Below are 17,307 nucleotides of genomic sequence, written 5' to 3' on the forward strand. Positions count from 1 at the left end.
CTCCATTCAGCACTTGGCAGGTGAGAGTTTTGAGTCCCCGCTGATGCAATAATGTCACTTTCTATTTCCTGCCAACAAGGTAACTAATAGTATTAGTTACATTCTGTTCAGAAGAAAAGAGGCTCTGTGTGCTCAAAGAAGCTTTTCTGATGCAGTGTAATCCTCTGCTCTGCGGCTCCTTCTTTGCTATCTTTGTCTTGTTGTCAGGATCTCACCATCCATCGAGTAATTAAAAGCACTCTATAATCAGCCTACTGAACTAGTGACACCAAAACCTGCAGGTTCACAGAGGGATTTACAGGATGGAGGATATTATTATACACTTGGCTATTTATAGAATATCATTTGATATTTAGAAAAATAATTGATACAAAAAAAGTTAATGAGGTTTCACCTTCATTCTGTATTTATGTTTTAAACACTTGATCCAAAAATTGGCTGGAGCCAATCCCAGCTGTCATTGGGTGAGAGGTGTAGTTCACATTGTATAGGTTGTCAGTCCATCACAGGGCTCATATGAATGTGTGAATAAAAAAAACAGGACAAAAAACACATGTATGTATATTTGAAACCAGAATTAACAAAAACGATCAAATACACATAAAGCACTGCCCATATAACTTTTATCTATAAATATATATTGGTGCATATCGGACAACTTACACACGATACCGATGTATTTGTCATAGGCAATATTGGCTGTGGTGCGTTACAGTAAAGGAGGCTGAGTTGACAGTATATGGAAGGTGTTGTAACATTTCATATCTTCTTTTTTCTCTCTTTTCTTTCCCTGATAAATCTCCAGCTATAGGCAGCAATGGGTGCATTCCTGGATAAGCCGAAGACGGAGAAGCATAGTGCCCACGGTGAGGGCAATGGGCTGCGCTATGGCCTGAGCTCCATGCAGGGCTGGCGGGTGGAGATGGAGGATGCCCACACAGCTGTGGTGGGCCTCCCCCATGGACTCACCGACTGGTCCTTCTTTGCTGTTTATGATGGCCACGCAGGCTCCCGAGTCGCCAACTACTGCTCCGGCCACCTGCTGGAACACATCTTGTCAGGAGGGGCTGACTTTAGTTCAGGACCCTGCTCCGTGGAGGGCGTGAAGGACGGCATCCGCTCGGGCTTCCTGAACATTGACGAGTACATGCGCAGCTTCTCTGACCTGCGGCAGGGCCTGGACCGCAGCGGTTCTACAGCTGTGTGCGTGTTGCTCAGCCCGACCCACCTCTACTTCATTAACTGCGGCGACTCGCGGTCCGTGCTGAGTCGAGACAACAAGGTGGGCTTCTCCACCCAGGACCACAAGCCCTGCAACCCCCGCGAAAAGGAGCGCATCCAGAACGCTGGCGGCTCAGTAATGATCCAGAGGGTAAACGGCTCCCTGGCTGTGTCCCGGGCCCTAGGGGACTACGACTACAAATGTGTGGATGGTAAGGGCCCCACGGAGCAGCTGGTGAGCCCCGAGCCTGAGGTGTGCGTGTTGGAGCGGGCGGCCGAAGGAGACGAGTTTGTGGTGCTGGCGTGCGACGGAATCTGGGACGTCATGTCCAACGAGGAGCTGTGTGAGTTTGTCCGCTCACGACTCCTGGTGTGTGACGAGCTGGAGAAGGTCTGTAACTCAGTGGTGGACACCTGCCTGCATAAGGTGAGTGTTTGTTTCTACTCATGATGTTAATTAAAAATAAATAAAAATCATGCATCGTATGTGAAAGAGTGGATGTGGTTAACTTGGTGGTCTGGTTTAAAATTATCACCCAATTATATGTTAGACCTTTTTAGCCAACTTCATTACAACTTATTAGCACAGGTTTAACACTTATTTTTGTTAATTTTGGTCAATAGGCCTCATTTAAATGAAATGACACCTTTAACAGGAGGGTTAAATGTGAACAAAGATTACAAAAAAATTTAATCATGTTTGTCTTGCCTCCCAGTGTGGTTTATAGGATAGAGGTGTGTTTTAGGATTAGACATTACAGATAATGTGAGAACGATCATACAATACTGTGACTATAATGGTTTGAATGTTCAAAATGAAAATCCAAATATATTGAGGAATATGAATTAAAAATGACTTCAAATGACTTTGTATAATTGTATAATTCTTGACATTAATAATTGTGAATATAACAAATTGTAATAAAATATTGTAATAATAAAACATACCGAACTATTAAATCCATCAAATCTAAATGTTAGCAAGCTAAACCAACTCTTTTCTCTCCTCTCTTCTTCTTCTTTCCCTCTTTCCTTCTTACACTGTGTCTGTATCACCACATCTGTGCACTGTACAATGATAGTCATGTGTCGAGTCACAGTTAAAAATACTTCTTTAAACTTTATATTGTTAATCCTGTTATGTGATGGTCGTCCTGACAGTGGTGATGAGTGAATAGTTGAAGCTGTTTATGTTTTCATTTTGACTCATTTCTTGACAAGTGGGTGACGATCATGGTTTTACATCACCTCTGCTCTCCTTCTTATTATTAGGGGAAAATCTGACTTGTTCAAGAACAAACGTTACTAGTATTCATATTTGGAAAGATAACTAAACATGTAAAATAATGCATTACTGCATCATAATGTAGTGGAAACAATTTGAACCCCTCAGTGCGAGAAATCTGATCATCCAGATAACAAATAATTCACTCATCAGTTATTACTTTTGGCTGCTCTTCACTCGGCCGCCCAGTTAAATGGTGCTTTATCGCTTTCAAATCTGTCCGTGTACATCGGCCTTGTCAGCTATTGATCTGAGAAAAAGCAAGAATTGCTCTTTGCCTCCGCTGAACTTGTCTATATAAGTTCACAGTTCTCGGACTTTGGCCTTCCATGTATCATTTATTTTGTGTGTCGAGAACCAGCAAGTGCACAGCAGTCTAGTTATTTTTACCGTGCTAGATGATTTATCTCAAGTAACAGCCACACGCTGTCATAAATCTTCTGCGCTTGCCACGGCCTTTTGTGATGAATGAAACAGCGAACACGAGGCGTGGGATGATATGAAAATTATTATCCTCGCCAAAATAACTATGACATTTATGACTCACATTATTATCCTGGTAATCATTAAAATGTGCCTTAAACTCTTACAATGGTACCAAAACAAACTGGAATCACTTTTCTTTACATTTTGTTAAGAATACACTAATAATAGATTTTTGGGACCAATGCTGATACAGATAACCGGAAGTAAAAATAATTCCAATATCGATATATTGGCTGATAATCTTATCTTGTATATATGTATGTATATATGTATGTATATATATATATATATATATATATATATATATATATATACAAGATAAACATAAATGCACATTTTTTACAACAGCCCTTCAAATGTGATTATCAAACACTACAGCTTAACAATAAACATTATTGTATAAAATGACATCAGTGCACTGAAACTAGAAATGTAATAATTATTAACGATATAAAAAAAATCTACATGTATTAAACTTTACAAAACAAAATTTAGAAAAATGATCAAAAATACATAACATGCTGCTAAATGACGCCAAATAATATGCTGTAATTCTGTTTCTATAACACACATATTACAAATGAATAAAAGCCTAATTAAAGATGTTAAACGACAATAGTGAATCAGTTTGAATTATCTCTCAGTAACTTTGTGTAACATATAATTGTGAGTTTGTGTTGTGTTTGATGATGACCAGGTAAAATAATAACAACAACTTTGTGACTGTTCCCAGTGTCATGTTGATTCAATAAACCATTTTTGGTGTCAGATGTTTGTATAATTGCCCCTCTACGATTAACAACTACTTTCCATATTTGTTTTAAACTTTTAATTTGTTGTGTCCCCGTCTTAATCCTGCAGGGGAGCAGAGACAATATGAGTGTGGTGTTGGTGTGTTTACCCGGAGCCCCCAAGATCTCAGAGGAGGCTGTGAAGAAAGAAGAGGAATTGGATAAATACCTGGAGAGCCGTGTTGAGGGTCAGCACACACACACACACACACACACACACACACACACACACACACACACACACACACACACACACACACACACACACACACACACTGATGATGATGATGTTCAGTAGAGAATAGCCTCATTAATCTACACAAAATGCTTGTTTTTCATCTTGTTTCACCTCATTTTTCACAGGCTGATATGCTGTAAAGGATTTTTATGAATATATAACTCCTCAGTGATAGTTAAATGCCTACTCTGAATGTTTTCAATGTCTATTTGAAACATGTTTTTCTAAAAAGGTTAAGTGAAACAAGCGACCACATACTGTGCTCACTGACTGTGTACATAACCCGCACAAAATAAACATTCTTTAGGTAGTGCACACATTTGAAATCAGTCTGTTACACTGTGCTGCTGCTGCAAATGGCAAATTGTGGATCAGATTTTTCTTTCTCCCCTACTCCTACTATAATATACTGTAATGTTGTTTTGATATACAACATAACTTAGCTGTCTTTGTGTGTGCCCGCAGAGCTGCTGGGAAACTGTGGGGAGGCAGGTGTCCCAGACCTGGTGTCTGTCCTGAGGAGCATTGCTGCAGAGAACATCCCTAACCTTCCACCTGGCGGAGGCCTGGCCAGCAAGTAAATACACAGCTCAGGATAACATTGAACTACATGTTTTACACTTCAACCACACTGTTAAATATTACAGGACTTCACTATCCATGTACAGTGTTTTGCTACTGCTAAGAAACTTCTAAAACTTTACCACCAGAATGCATTTTAATGTACACACAAGTTATAATTTCATGTGTTTGCTATGTAACTTAAAGTTTCCAATAATCACTTTATTTGTATAGTACTTTTTAAAAACATACAATTATACAATTAATAGTAAAACCAGATAATTATTAAAGATAAAATCAGTTAAAATCAGTCATAAAAGGTGTGTTTTTTAACTGGCATTTTGTATTAATCCACATATATTTCTCATAAACTTGACTGAATGTGAAAATAAACTATTTCAATTAGTGCACCTACACATATTCTATTTTAATTATTTCATTGCTCTTGAATTTTCCAACTTGCTGGAGCAACCCAACATGCATCACTTTATTGATTAAATGCTGATTACTTAACTATTTTTGAAAAATATTTAAATTCACTGTCACCAAATGTTAGACATGAAAGAATGAGTCAATTATTCAGTCAACAAAATAATTCATCTGCAACTATTCAAAACTTTTCTTCCTCTGAAATCAGAAACATTCTTGATTTTACTCATTTAACATTTTGTTAAACTAAATATCTTTGGATTTTAGTCAGACTGAAAAGAGTTGGACTCTGTGAAATTGCAGTCTTCAGTAGTTTGTGATGTTTTATAGATGATTAATTAAGAAAATAACCAGCAGGTTAATTTTTAATAGATAATAATGGGGAACTGTTTCATGCATGACAGCACTTCAACTACACACACACGTCCTCTTAAAAACGTAGAAACGTGCCGACAGCTCTGATCGAATCACTTAAATGTACAAATGCATAAAGAGATTATGCAGTGTGTTTGTGCACGAGTAGCAGATACTTAAATTATATCGACTCAGATGCTTGCTTAGTTCCATTTCAATGTTAATCAATATGCATTTACAAAGAATGAACAGGGATTGTTTGCATTATGTCAGGAGTCTTTCTCTCCTCTAAGCAGCTGTGTGTGTCTGTGTGTCTGTGTGTCTGTGTGTGTGTGTGTGTGTGTGTGTGTGTGTGTGTGTGTGTGTGTGTGTGTGTGTGTGTGTGTGTGTGTGTGTGTGTGTGTGTGTGTGTGTGTGTGTGTGTGTGTGTGTGTGTGTGTGTGTGTGTGTGTGTGTGTGTGTGTGTGTGTTTACAGACGGAGCGTGATCGAGGCGGTGTACAACAAGCTGAACCCTCACAGAGAAGAGGAAGGGGTAAGTTCATCTCTCTCTCTCCCTCTCTCTCTCTCTCTCTCTCTCTCTCTCTCTCTAAACCCCTCACCTCTTCAACCTTTCACCCCTCCCAACATGACCCCATAAACGAGAGTAGCACACACCAGCCCAGACAAGGACACCCTTTTGTGTGTGTGTGTGTTTGTATGTGTGAGAAAGAGAAAGAATGAATGCGTTGAAGTGTGAAAGAGGGCTCGAAAGAGGATAGACTCAATAGAATAACCTTGGGGAGCTCGGTGAAACTCAATTGACTGCATTCCACGCTGAAAAAAATCGAAGCACCATGCGGTCATTTTCGATTTTTGTATTTCTTATTGAAATAGGATGTACAGTAAGATGTAGATGAACCTCTTGAACTCCTCAACACTGAATGCACATCCTTTTAAAACAGCCATAACCTTCAGATGACTTAAATGTGATCCTGAATACAAAAATTATCTGTATTTGACATTTATAAGCCGTAACTGTTGTAGTAGACTTTAAAGGTTCAATTTATTAATTTAGGTAATACCCTTAGTTTTAACTTTATTTTAGATTCTTCAGTCTTATATTTCTTAATTAAATAAATAAGACATGATTCTTCATCATGGTTTTCAGGATTTTTTTTTTCCTTCCTGAAAACAAGTCATATATACATATTGCAAACAGGGACACTCTTCATCAATACAATATGAGAAATACAATAAGAAAGTACTCTTATTCTGATGTTATACATTCTCGGTCACACTTGTCTCCATCATTTAAAAACAATAAATATGTCAGTTGATAATACTCTTCTGGTGCAGTTATTCGGTTGTGACTGCACTTGCTCAGAAAAATGGCCTTGTGCTTGCAGAAACCCATAAATCATAGTTACAACACTCCGAATTTATATCATAAATACCATATTGGCCCAAGTACAAGATGACCCGCTCCTTACAACAGCTGTTTTTGGAAAAGACTTTCACGTACTTTCACTCTCGTCCTTTTGGGAAAGTTTCCATGAGATAATATTAATCCAGGGAGTAGAGAGTCACTAATCCTCGGAGCCGTTTCTCTCGTAAAAGTGAAATACTTTGTTTAAAGCAGAACATAAATTCCACATTTTGAGCGTCTTTTCTCTCAGCTAGATAATCACACTCTCTTGTCAGGCTCTTGGAAACAATCGTAGACATTTTCTTGCATTTTTCAGAATTTTTTTTGTGTTCGTCTGTCTGAGCTCCCCATCATCTGTTACAACAGTAATTCTTGGCTGCTTGACAGATGATTTGGACCGCTGTCAGTTTTTATAGTAAAGACTAAAGCTGGGCAATATATTGAATTGAATTTTAATATCAATATTATTTTAATATCAGTATCAGCACAAGTGTCTTTTCATGGTTTTAAAGACTGCATTACAGGAAAATGATGAATTTACCAAACTGTTCTAGTTGTCCTACAATCTGCCTTAACCTTTAAGTTACTGATGATTATTCATCAAAAATCTCTTGTATGAATATTTTGTTAAAGCATCAATATTTGCAAATTGTTGCCATATCGATATTGAGGTATTTAGTCAAAAATATTATAGTATTTAATTTTGTCAGTATCGTCCAGCGCAAGTAAAGATGTCAGATGACTCTGCACTTCTTTTTTTATTTGTCATGGAGCGACTAACTTTTATCAACATTAAGGCTACAATCAACCTATAATGCAGCTCTCTGTTGGAGCCGTAGTTACAGTGGTACACTTTCCACTCAAAAAGCTTCTCTAACTTGTGAATGTGTTATTGTCGAGTCCTCGAATGTCATATGCCACTTTTCAAATATAATTTCCAGAATAAAATATTGTTTTTATATTCGAGCCGATCAGTCAAAGCACCAGAAACACAGTCAAATTAAAATGTTATTTCAAATGTTTAACAGGGCACAAAAAATGGATGCTGAGAAATAATTTGAAGTTGAGATTCCCATCCACTCCGGTCCACTTGAAAACCTCATATCAAATGCAAAGTTGAGAATCACAGCTCAAACATTCAGTTAATGTTATATTCATATGAAGTGTGGTGAGGGAGGAAATCTTTCATCCAGTATGTTGCTACAGTACAGGCACTTTTATTAAGAAGAAATCAGCATCAGGTGTTTGGTAGCCTGGAAAGATGGATGTGTGTGTGTGTGTGTGTGTGTGTGTGTGTGTGTGTGTGTGTGTGTGTGTGTGTGTGTGTGTGTGTGTGTGTGTGTGTGTGTGTGTGTGTGTGTGTGTGTGTGTGTGTGTGTGTGTGTGTGTGTGTGTGTGTGTGTGTGTGTGTGTGTGTGTGTGTGTGTGTGTGTGTGTGTGTGTGTGTGTCAAGGGCACATGAGTGTATTTGTCATATTAATGGCAGTGGGGTTTTAACTTGCAGGGCTCTTTTTCTCAGGGCTGTGTGGGTGCTGACCGACCCTCTTCTCTCTGTTATACCATACAGCAAATATCACAAAGGGTTGTTGGTCACAGGGTCAGGTAGCGTTTGCATGGGCCTGTCTGACTGGTTCAAGAATGTCTCTGACATCGTCACCCTAGTGTGTGGTAGATATTTGTGTGACAATGATGTGAGTACTGTGCCACTGCTTGTTCGATGTATGTGTGTGTGTGTGTGTGTGTGTGTGTGTGTGTGTGTGTGTGTGTGTGTGTGTGTGTGTGTTTTGGTGTGTGTTTGACCGTGGAGCGTGCCTGCAGAGTCTGACCCCTGGCGTGTCACCTCAGGCCTGTGCGGGGGGAGAGGAGGAGGAGGAGAGTGAGGAGGGAGGTGGCAGCACAGCGGCTCATCTCCTGGAGGCTCTGCGGCAGTTCCGCCTGCACCACCGGGGGCAGTACCGCACGGTGCTGGAGGAGTCCTTGGCCGCCTACCACCTGCGAGGGGACAACACTGCCGAGGGAGAGACAGGGGAGAGCAGGAGGATCTCCGATGATGACGACGACAACAGCCAGGAGCAGCCCGCCTCCCCTCCTTCTCCCCCCTCGCCCCCGCTCACATCCGCCATTGCTGAGCCGGATACCTGCAAAGATGCGCCCGCTCCTGAGTCCGATCCCTCCTCTGACTAAGCACCCAGCCCACATACCTGCCCACCCATCAGATCCTGGTCCCAGAGCTCTATCCAGATGTGCTATGACCTCTCCTCCTCTTTCCTTCATCACAGAACATGAACAGACACTCTGGCCACTTCCAGCTTTAATATGGTGTCCACCTACGGCCACCGTTGCCATTCATGAATACTTTAATAATGCAACGGAAATATAAACGGCCCTTCTGTCTATTCAAGTTCTGTCTGCCCGAGCCACCTTCAACCTAATTAGGACTTTTTCTCGCCCCTCTCAGCTGCTGACCAACTTGACTGAGATCGCTAAATTTGCCAGCTACTTTTTACAGCTTACCCACACTGATGTCACTGACGTTTACAATAAAAAACCCAAAACAATCATTGGTAATAGTGGTGGCTGGTTAAGCTCTCCAATATTAGCTTCTGGCTAATATCCCTTCTCAACCCCTGCACCCACCATACGCCCCCCCCCCCCCAATCTCAACCCCACACCTGCTTACAGGGGATGAACTGACACAAAGAGAAGGAGAGGAGACCCTCAGAACTGCAGCTGTCTCAAACACACAGCTCTGTCTCCAGGCGTACTTCATCTACAGACTCAGATCACACTCTTTTGTTGTGTATATGTATGTATGCGTGTCTGCATGAGTTTGCGTGACCGAGCAAGAGACCAGTCATCACCACTGAAATGTGTGTTTTTAGTAGTGTGTGTGGGGGGAGGGGGGTTTCTTGAGTGTTAGCCCATTTATTCGCATATTCAGCAATTTTGGGGGTTGTTCAAACCAGTGTGGGTGCTGACAAACAGGGGCAGTCTGACCACACAGGGATGATGGTGTGGATGGACGGGTGGGTGGGTTGGCGGGTTTATACTTGAGGTTTGATTTCAAACACTCTCCCACCACATCACCACATGTTAGTAAGCTGCTTCACAGTCACCACAAAAGGAGTCAAAATGTGTGTTCCTGGTTGGTATTTTCAGGGTGGATGAACATTTTTAGTAATTCTCAAGAAGGCAAAACATATTCCGTTACCAGGCAACCAAAGTAGACATAAAATTTAAATGAAAACCAGACTGAAATCCTAGAGCCACACTAGTGAGGCTGCAATGCTCATCACACACTTATAAACAAAAAAGAGGAAAGTTTCACTATGAGTTTGGCCTAAAGGTGGCACGATAGGAAATATTATTGGTGAAATCAAAAAATGTTATGTCTACAGTGGGTATGTTTTACAGCTAAGCAGCGCTGCAACATGTGACTCAATTTTAATCAGTCATGTGTCAGCTCTAACCCAGGAGCACAAAGCTTTGTCAGGTTTAGTTATACACTTCTTTTAGCAGCTCAATTACACAGTTAGCATGTAAACATATGTGTTAATTGATATGTTTGCATAATAACGCTGTTTTTGAGCTGAATGCTAACATTATAACAGTGACGTTCTACTTAAGCTTTCACTCAAAACACAGCTTGAGCTTGATAAAATACAGCTTTAGACTAATAAAAGTTGAGCCAAGTCAAACTGTAGAGCTGAACCTGACAAGTTCAGTGTGGCCAACATCTTTTTTTTTTGCCAAACATGCCTAAACAGTTAGCATGTAAGCACACATGTTAACTAGAATGTTAGCATGCTTACATTTTAATATGTAATGTTTATCATGTTAGCTTGATAAAATGCTAAAATATACCACGTTAAACATGCTACATGCTTTGTTAGTCATTCACTCATTAGGTTGAGAGGTATTCTGATTATTGCGCTTGATCAGGTATTGATGAGGGACCACAGTGTTGTTTTTCCAAATATTAATCCATCCAATTATTTTTCAAGTATTTTAATTTTGACCAACAGACCAGGTTAACAACATTTCATCAACTGTGGCTATTAATGTCATTCCATTTAAATCCATTAAAGGGGTTCAAGCCATGACGTCCAGTCTGGGCCTTTAAAACCTGGTTTGGTACCTGTATGGTCAATTACAACTGGACCACAATTAATGTGTTTCTTGTTATATGGTTGTGGTCCATAATTTCATAGTATGGTTAAAAGTTTTATTAAACCAGGTTGTAATGGAGCACCCTCTGCTCATGCTGACAGATACTGGTATTAACTGTGGCAGATAAAAACTGCCTGCATACAGTATATATATTCTTTTAATTACAGGTTAAGAAAACAAGATGCAAACTCTTACCTCATCGTGACAGTTTGATTTTTAAACAGACAGCTGAAACCTACAATGTTTATTTCTCCTCTCTGTGAAAGCAGGTAGAAGGAGGTTATTGTGAGTCTGTATAATGCCCTGTACCCCGATGACTCTGGTAATGCATGCACTGCACTTATCTTTTCAGTATCTAAAAAGCACTTAATTATGTGAGGGGAGGTTATGCTTAACACTGTGTGTATGTATGTATGTATGTATGTATGTATGTGCGTTTGTGTACGTATGAGTTGTATTTGTATGCGGTTACGTGGGCCAAATCAGTCCCCGTACAGTTAAATGACAAATTAACAAATAAAAATGATTTGAGGTATAATGCTATGATTTGTGTCAAGTGTATGAAAATCTCTAAGTGTACTTTTGTCACTTGGTCCTGTAACAAATCAGTCACCATGCAAACTTATAGATCAGGGATACAAAAAAGAAGGAAAAGTCATATTTTTTTTTCCTTAAAAAAAAAAAAAAGTTATACATCACACAAAAAATCATCCAAGATTAATATGGTGGCATTTGATACAGAGCCATTCCCCAAAGCTTTTAGAGGAATCTGCCAGTGTTGTTTCTATATTTAATGTGTTACGTATGTTTCTGTGTAGGCTGTGGAGTTTTTTGGTAACCGCTCGAAAAGAAAAAATGAAACCCTCACCTTCCTCCTAACCCCTCTGTCAGCTTTTAGCTCCAGCCTAGACTCGTAATTTCGACTCAGCTGCTTGACGACCTGTCTAATCTGTCCTCTTCTTTAGGCTTGTCTTAAAACAATAGAGGCTCTCGGGTTTGAAAACCCTAAAACAAAACGCTTGCCGCCACCTTGTGAGCTGGCGGCGGCGACCGGAGACGACTGCTTTAGGCTGTAGGGACCTCCGTTCTCTTAATTTCTTCCCCTGTTTTTCAGTCTTGACAGTTCTGGCCTCGTGATTCTCCGCAAGGTGAGTCATCAGAGGTCTGGGTTCTGGTTGTGTTAAAGGCTGGGCAGGGGAGTCTCTCACTGTCTTTCCCCATTATCCATTCATTTTGAATGGATGAAAGGGCATTGAGGTTAAAAATGTACCATCTTCCAGCTTAGATACACTTGAAGCATCAGGAACAGCATCTTAACTATAACTCTTAACCTGCCTCTCTCTCTTTCTCTCCCTCCATCTCTTTTTCTCTTTTTCTCTTTACTCACTCAGAATGCCGGTGAGCTGGAAGACCCCTGGTAGCTGTGGTAACGACCCTGTGTCTCCTCCTTGCGATTGGTGCGTCCGCTCAGAGGAGGAGTGTCTCCATTGCGCCATGTCTTTCTCCACTAAAAGAGGACATGTGGTGTGTGTTGGAGTGCGTGAGTGTGCGTATGTTGGTTGTGCATGTGTGTGTGTGTGTGCGTGTGTGTGTGTGTGTGTGTGTTTGCAGCAGTGGGACAAAGACAAACGACGATGACAACAACAACAAACTACACACACACACACGCAGACCGCTTTAAAAACCTGGAGGGAAAAAAATCACTTTTCAGAAATGTCAAGATTTTATGAACTGAAGCATTGTGATGGTAGAAATGATTTTTACCATTGAGGTGTTTTTTTTTCTTTACTTTTTTTTTTTTTTTTTTTTTCTTGAATGTTGACGTTGAACACATGACTTCACAATGACATGAGGACCTTGTGTGAGTGTGTTTGTGTGTGCGAGAGAGAGCTGGTGTGTGAGTGTTTTTCGAGGAGGGCGAGGAGAAGACAAGATGGTGGATAAAGACTTTGTATGTAATTCTTATTCTCCTGGACTTTTTTTTTTCTTTTTGTGCTCCTGGCTCTGATTATTGCCTAACACCTTTTTGCTTCTCCCCTCTTAAAAAAAAAAAAAAACACACACACACACTCTCTCTCTAACACACACAGGCACACCAAAAACCATAAACACCCCTCCCCACCCTTCCCCCCTCCACCTACCCCGCCACTTCCACCTGTGCACACATGTGATGTGCCACCTTCGCAGGGCACTGCATGAGGACTTTCGTTCCACATGTACAGCTACGTGGTTTTCTAGTCGACCAGGATGGACCAGGCCATTGGTTGAGACTGACTGAACCCCGAAGGACCTGTGGACTCTGATTGGCACCTGCCGTGTGAGAAGTGGAAATGATTTGGATTTTTTTTCTTTTTCTGTTGATACTATTAGGATGATGATGATGATAATGATAATCATGATGGGGGTGGGGAAATGGGAGGTTATCTAGTTCACTGAAAAGCCGAGTGCACGTTGGACACATTGGAGGTGGGAGTGGTGGGGCGGAGATCGGGTAAGGAGGAGGGTGGGGGGCTTGTTGTATCACTGGTTGGACTTCCTGTAAGAGGTGGGTGGGAGGTTAAACAGGCTTCCCACCTCCCTCCCCACCATCGCTGTTTGGAAGTGCACATGACGGCGGAATGTCCTGACAGAGGAACGTTTTGTTATTTTATTTTATTTTTTTTGGTTATTTTTATGTTGTTCATGAGGTTACTAGCTGCTCGCTGTGTAGAGTGAGTGAACTCCCTGTTTTAACCCCTGTTCCTGGTTCTCAGACTGCATTGGTAATGTTTGTATTGCTGTTGTTTGATTGCACTCACATTTGATTACAGAAAGCGTCTATATATGAAATAAAATACCTGCCAAGGATCAGTGGTGGCTGTGCATTTTATACAGAAGTCATTTCTGGTTGTTTATGTTTGTGTAAGTCTGTGTGACCTTATTAAGATATGTGTATTATTTTGACATTTAAGTCATAGTTTCAACTTTCAGAAGAGATTTAAACACAAACACGACCTAAGTTTCCAGTTTTTAATCGTCTTTGCTTGTTTTGTCTCATGTTTGTTACTCCTTGACAGTTTAACTTCTTTATAGGATGAATTGTTTTACAGTGCACTCTGCTGGATTGCAGCTCCAGGAATCTTTTTATGTTGCCTCTTTTTTCCCCCACCACTGTTCTGCGAAGACACCACCCTACTCTGCCTCTGATTGGCTGGTGCTCGTTGCCTTCGTCAGTTTGGTTGATTAGGTTTAGGCATGAGAAGGTGAGATGGTTGAGTTAGGGTAGAAAATATTAGGGTCAGAGGCAAAGTAAAGGCAGGTGGGGAAAAAAATAACGCTGCTATGTAGTCGACTGAACTGTTTTAAAGCATAAAGCAATGTTATAATCATAGCAGATATCTGAGAAGAAAAACAAAGATGTAACAATTGTTAAAAAGGTATCTGCGGGGCTTCCTGGTGTGGCCTCTGTTTTTTCAAAAAAAAATTGTATTTTATTGTTTATTTAACAGGGACAAAGCACAATACTCGTTTCCATCTGTCGTGCCTGTGTGGAGGCCACCAGTGATGCGCAGGTTGCTAAGGTAAAGTCTTAACAGTTGAGGTGAAATAAAATGTTAACAATTTAAAAAATGGAGTGTTAAACATCAGTTTTAGATGTGGAGGCTTGTGATTAAGGAGAATACGTTATGTCACTTATCATGACATCTATGGTTCATTTTTGGCTGTTGGGGAAACACATGAATGAACAATGTGCATTAAATAGTATTACAACCAGTCTGCCAGCATGTAGCCTAATATGAAAAATGAATGTGTGTAAAGTGTGCACAAAAAACAACAAGCAACTAAAGTCCATCATATAAAAGCTATGGTGAAGTATTTGCTATGATTATTTTACTTAATCCTGCAACACTTCAGTAATCAACTTCACATCTGCAAAATGTATTCACACATTTTAACCTTCAAATAGTAAAAAGTCTGCAGGAACAAGTCACTTAAACTTTTATGATTTTGCTTTTTTTCCCCCCTCACTAACATTCAAGCTTAATTGTCATTTCAACTATTCATAAATAGAGGTGAAATTATTTTTTGTTTCTCTTTTCTAAAAAATTCTAAAAACATGAAAATATCTACTGTACAATGTAATGCTTCATGATAAACTGAGTCCGAGATATACTGTGTATATAAATACTTATGTACAGTACATTTTGGGGCAACGTAAATGAATTACATTAACTTTATGTAGCAATAAAACATGTAAGGTGATATATTTTAGTAATAGACCAGGAAAGCTTAAAAACTGCACAGATTTTCACAAGGTTATTTAGACTTTTCTGAAGGACACATTTATTCATCCGTCCACTTCATGGAGATATTTGTTGATTTCCTTTCTGAAAGGTTTCTGCTCCTCCTCTCTCTACATAGAGTATATATACTCATTCAACTGGGATGCCTGATGAAGAAATAAGAGTTGATAAATAATTTTGAGTGCTGCATTGACATTGCCATTCCTCCCCTCCGCAAACACACACGCCCACACACAACCCCCGTCTAATCTGTCACTCTGTCATAATTTGATCATAATCCCTAATCATAATCACATAGTATCTTAAAGGTGTTCTCAATCTGGACTGGGATTATGGGATTGCAGAGCATGTGTGTTAGAGTGTGAATGAGCAATCTAAATATATTACACTGGTGTGTGTGTGTGTGTGTGTTTGGGGGTAAAAGGGGTGAATTTAATTTGATGATGGTGGGGTACAGAGTGCGCCCTCTCAATGATTCGCCCACTGAATCCACTTTAAGCCAGATAAAACAACAATAGACACTGACCTGTTAAAATAGTGTGTGTGATTGTGTGTGTGTGTGTGTGTGTGTGTGTGTGTGTGTGTGTGTGTGTGTGTGTGTGTGTGTGCGTGCGTGCGTGCGTGTGTGTGTGCGTGCGTGCGTGTGTGTGTGTGTGTGTGTGTGTGTGTTCACCCCTGCTCAATTCATGTTTAATCTCTTTCACTTTAATTTGTTTTTGTGTAGCTGGATGACATAAAACAAAGTTCAAGAAACACAGATCTCCCTCCTCTCCACCCATATTTCTTTTTAGTCACACTAGTACAAAGACATTGCCGGTCAGTCGTCATGTCACTTTGGTCCAGATTGAAGTATCTCAACAACTTTTGGATGGATTACTATGAAATCTGATAGAATCATTCATGTTCTCCTGATGATGAAACCCTAATGACTTTGGTGGCCTTAAAGTCCTTACTTCTTGTTACTTCAGTTTGGATGTTTGATCTTCACTGTGCAGAGTTTGACACTACAAGTTTTCACATTTCGTCTGCAGAAGTGGGGACATTATCGATTGTATATAAAGATGTAGCAAAGTGTGACATCACCCATTGGTTTGCAATGGAGCCGTTTTGAAGCTCAGAGTTGCAGTTTATCATCAGCACCATCTTTTCTGTTTGGAGCCAAAGGGACTATAAGTCTTCAGGTCTTGTTAACAGAGCAACAATTTCTTAAATGACCACGAGCAAACTTATTAAAGGGCTTGATTTTAGTAATTAAGACCACAATTACTCATTGAAAAAATGGACTGGCTTAGTATTTCTAGAGAGAAGTTGACACTTTTTGACGTGGGAGTGTATTGGAGCCAGGGTTAGGGTTAGGGTTAGACAAGGTAACTTCACATTGGCTTCAGCCTCATGCCTTGATAGTTGCTGCTTGGTGCTCACCTTTAATCACTGTTAAAGGTGTGTACCTAAAAGCAGGATTTGTGACATCACAACTACTTTGGAGCCAGTCGTGGCTAACATAATTATCCCTGCAAGTCAAAAGCTCAGGTTTCAGTCTGTTTGAGATGGTTTGTTCTCCTTTGCCGACCAGCTCGATATGTCTCCTTTAAGGATTTTAAAGAGGTAATTAAACTTTTGTGGTAAAACCACATCAGACATATACAGGGTTTCCACGCGTCCTGGAAAACCTGGAAAATGATTGACCAATTTTCCAGTCATGGCAAACACATGGAAAATTAGAGAAAAAGTCAAATGTCCTGGAAAAACTTGACCTGTCCTGGAAAATTATTTCTCTTCTCTCTGCTTCTCTCTGCCTTTTGAGTGAATGCAAACGTTTTAGAAGGTTTGTGCATCTACAGTCTGTTCTCACGCTGTCTTCACTGCGCAACATTGAGGCACAGTGCTTCTCCGCTTCTAGGCGTGGCAGCGGCCCCCGTGACGCTGTATTATTAATTATGACAAATTTCTAATCATGTAAAAGTTTATTTCATAGAATTTATAGCCATAGACTGCACAGACTTCTGGGGTCAGGAGAGGAACAAACAGAGAAGCAATCAAATTCAAGGTACAATTGTAGAAAAAAATACCTCTCCAAAGCAT

General features: G+C 40.2%; 1 protein-coding gene across 2 annotated transcripts in view; it reads left to right on the top strand.

The window, feature by feature from the left end:
• The window catches only part of ppm1bb (protein phosphatase, Mg2+/Mn2+ dependent, 1Bb), a 29,723-nt gene extending 15,934 nt beyond the window's left edge, over window positions 1–13,789 (top strand). The window contains exons 2-6 of one of the 2 annotated variants that reach the window (XM_062442139.1): window positions 806–1,648; window positions 3,854–3,971; window positions 4,487–4,598; window positions 5,842–5,899; window positions 12,334–13,789. In XM_062442139.1, coding sequence (XP_062298123.1) covers window positions 818–1,648; window positions 3,854–3,971; window positions 4,487–4,598; window positions 5,842–5,899; window positions 12,334–12,363 — 1,149 coding nt within the window. In that variant the 5' untranslated portion in view covers window positions 806–817 and the 3' untranslated portion in view covers window positions 12,364–13,789. Of the gene's footprint in view, window positions 1–805; window positions 1,649–3,853; window positions 3,972–4,486; window positions 4,599–5,841; window positions 5,900–8,617; window positions 11,073–12,333 lie in introns of those variants that run through there. The other variant, XM_062442138.1, reaches the window with a different exon arrangement.
• The last annotated feature ends 3,518 nt before the right edge of the window (window positions 13,790–17,307 follow it).

This window comes from Scomber scombrus, chromosome 21 (genome assembly GCF_963691925.1).
Source record: "Scomber scombrus chromosome 21, fScoSco1.1, whole genome shotgun sequence".
NCBI classification, from domain to species: domain Eukaryota; kingdom Metazoa; phylum Chordata; class Actinopteri; order Scombriformes; family Scombridae; genus Scomber; species Scomber scombrus.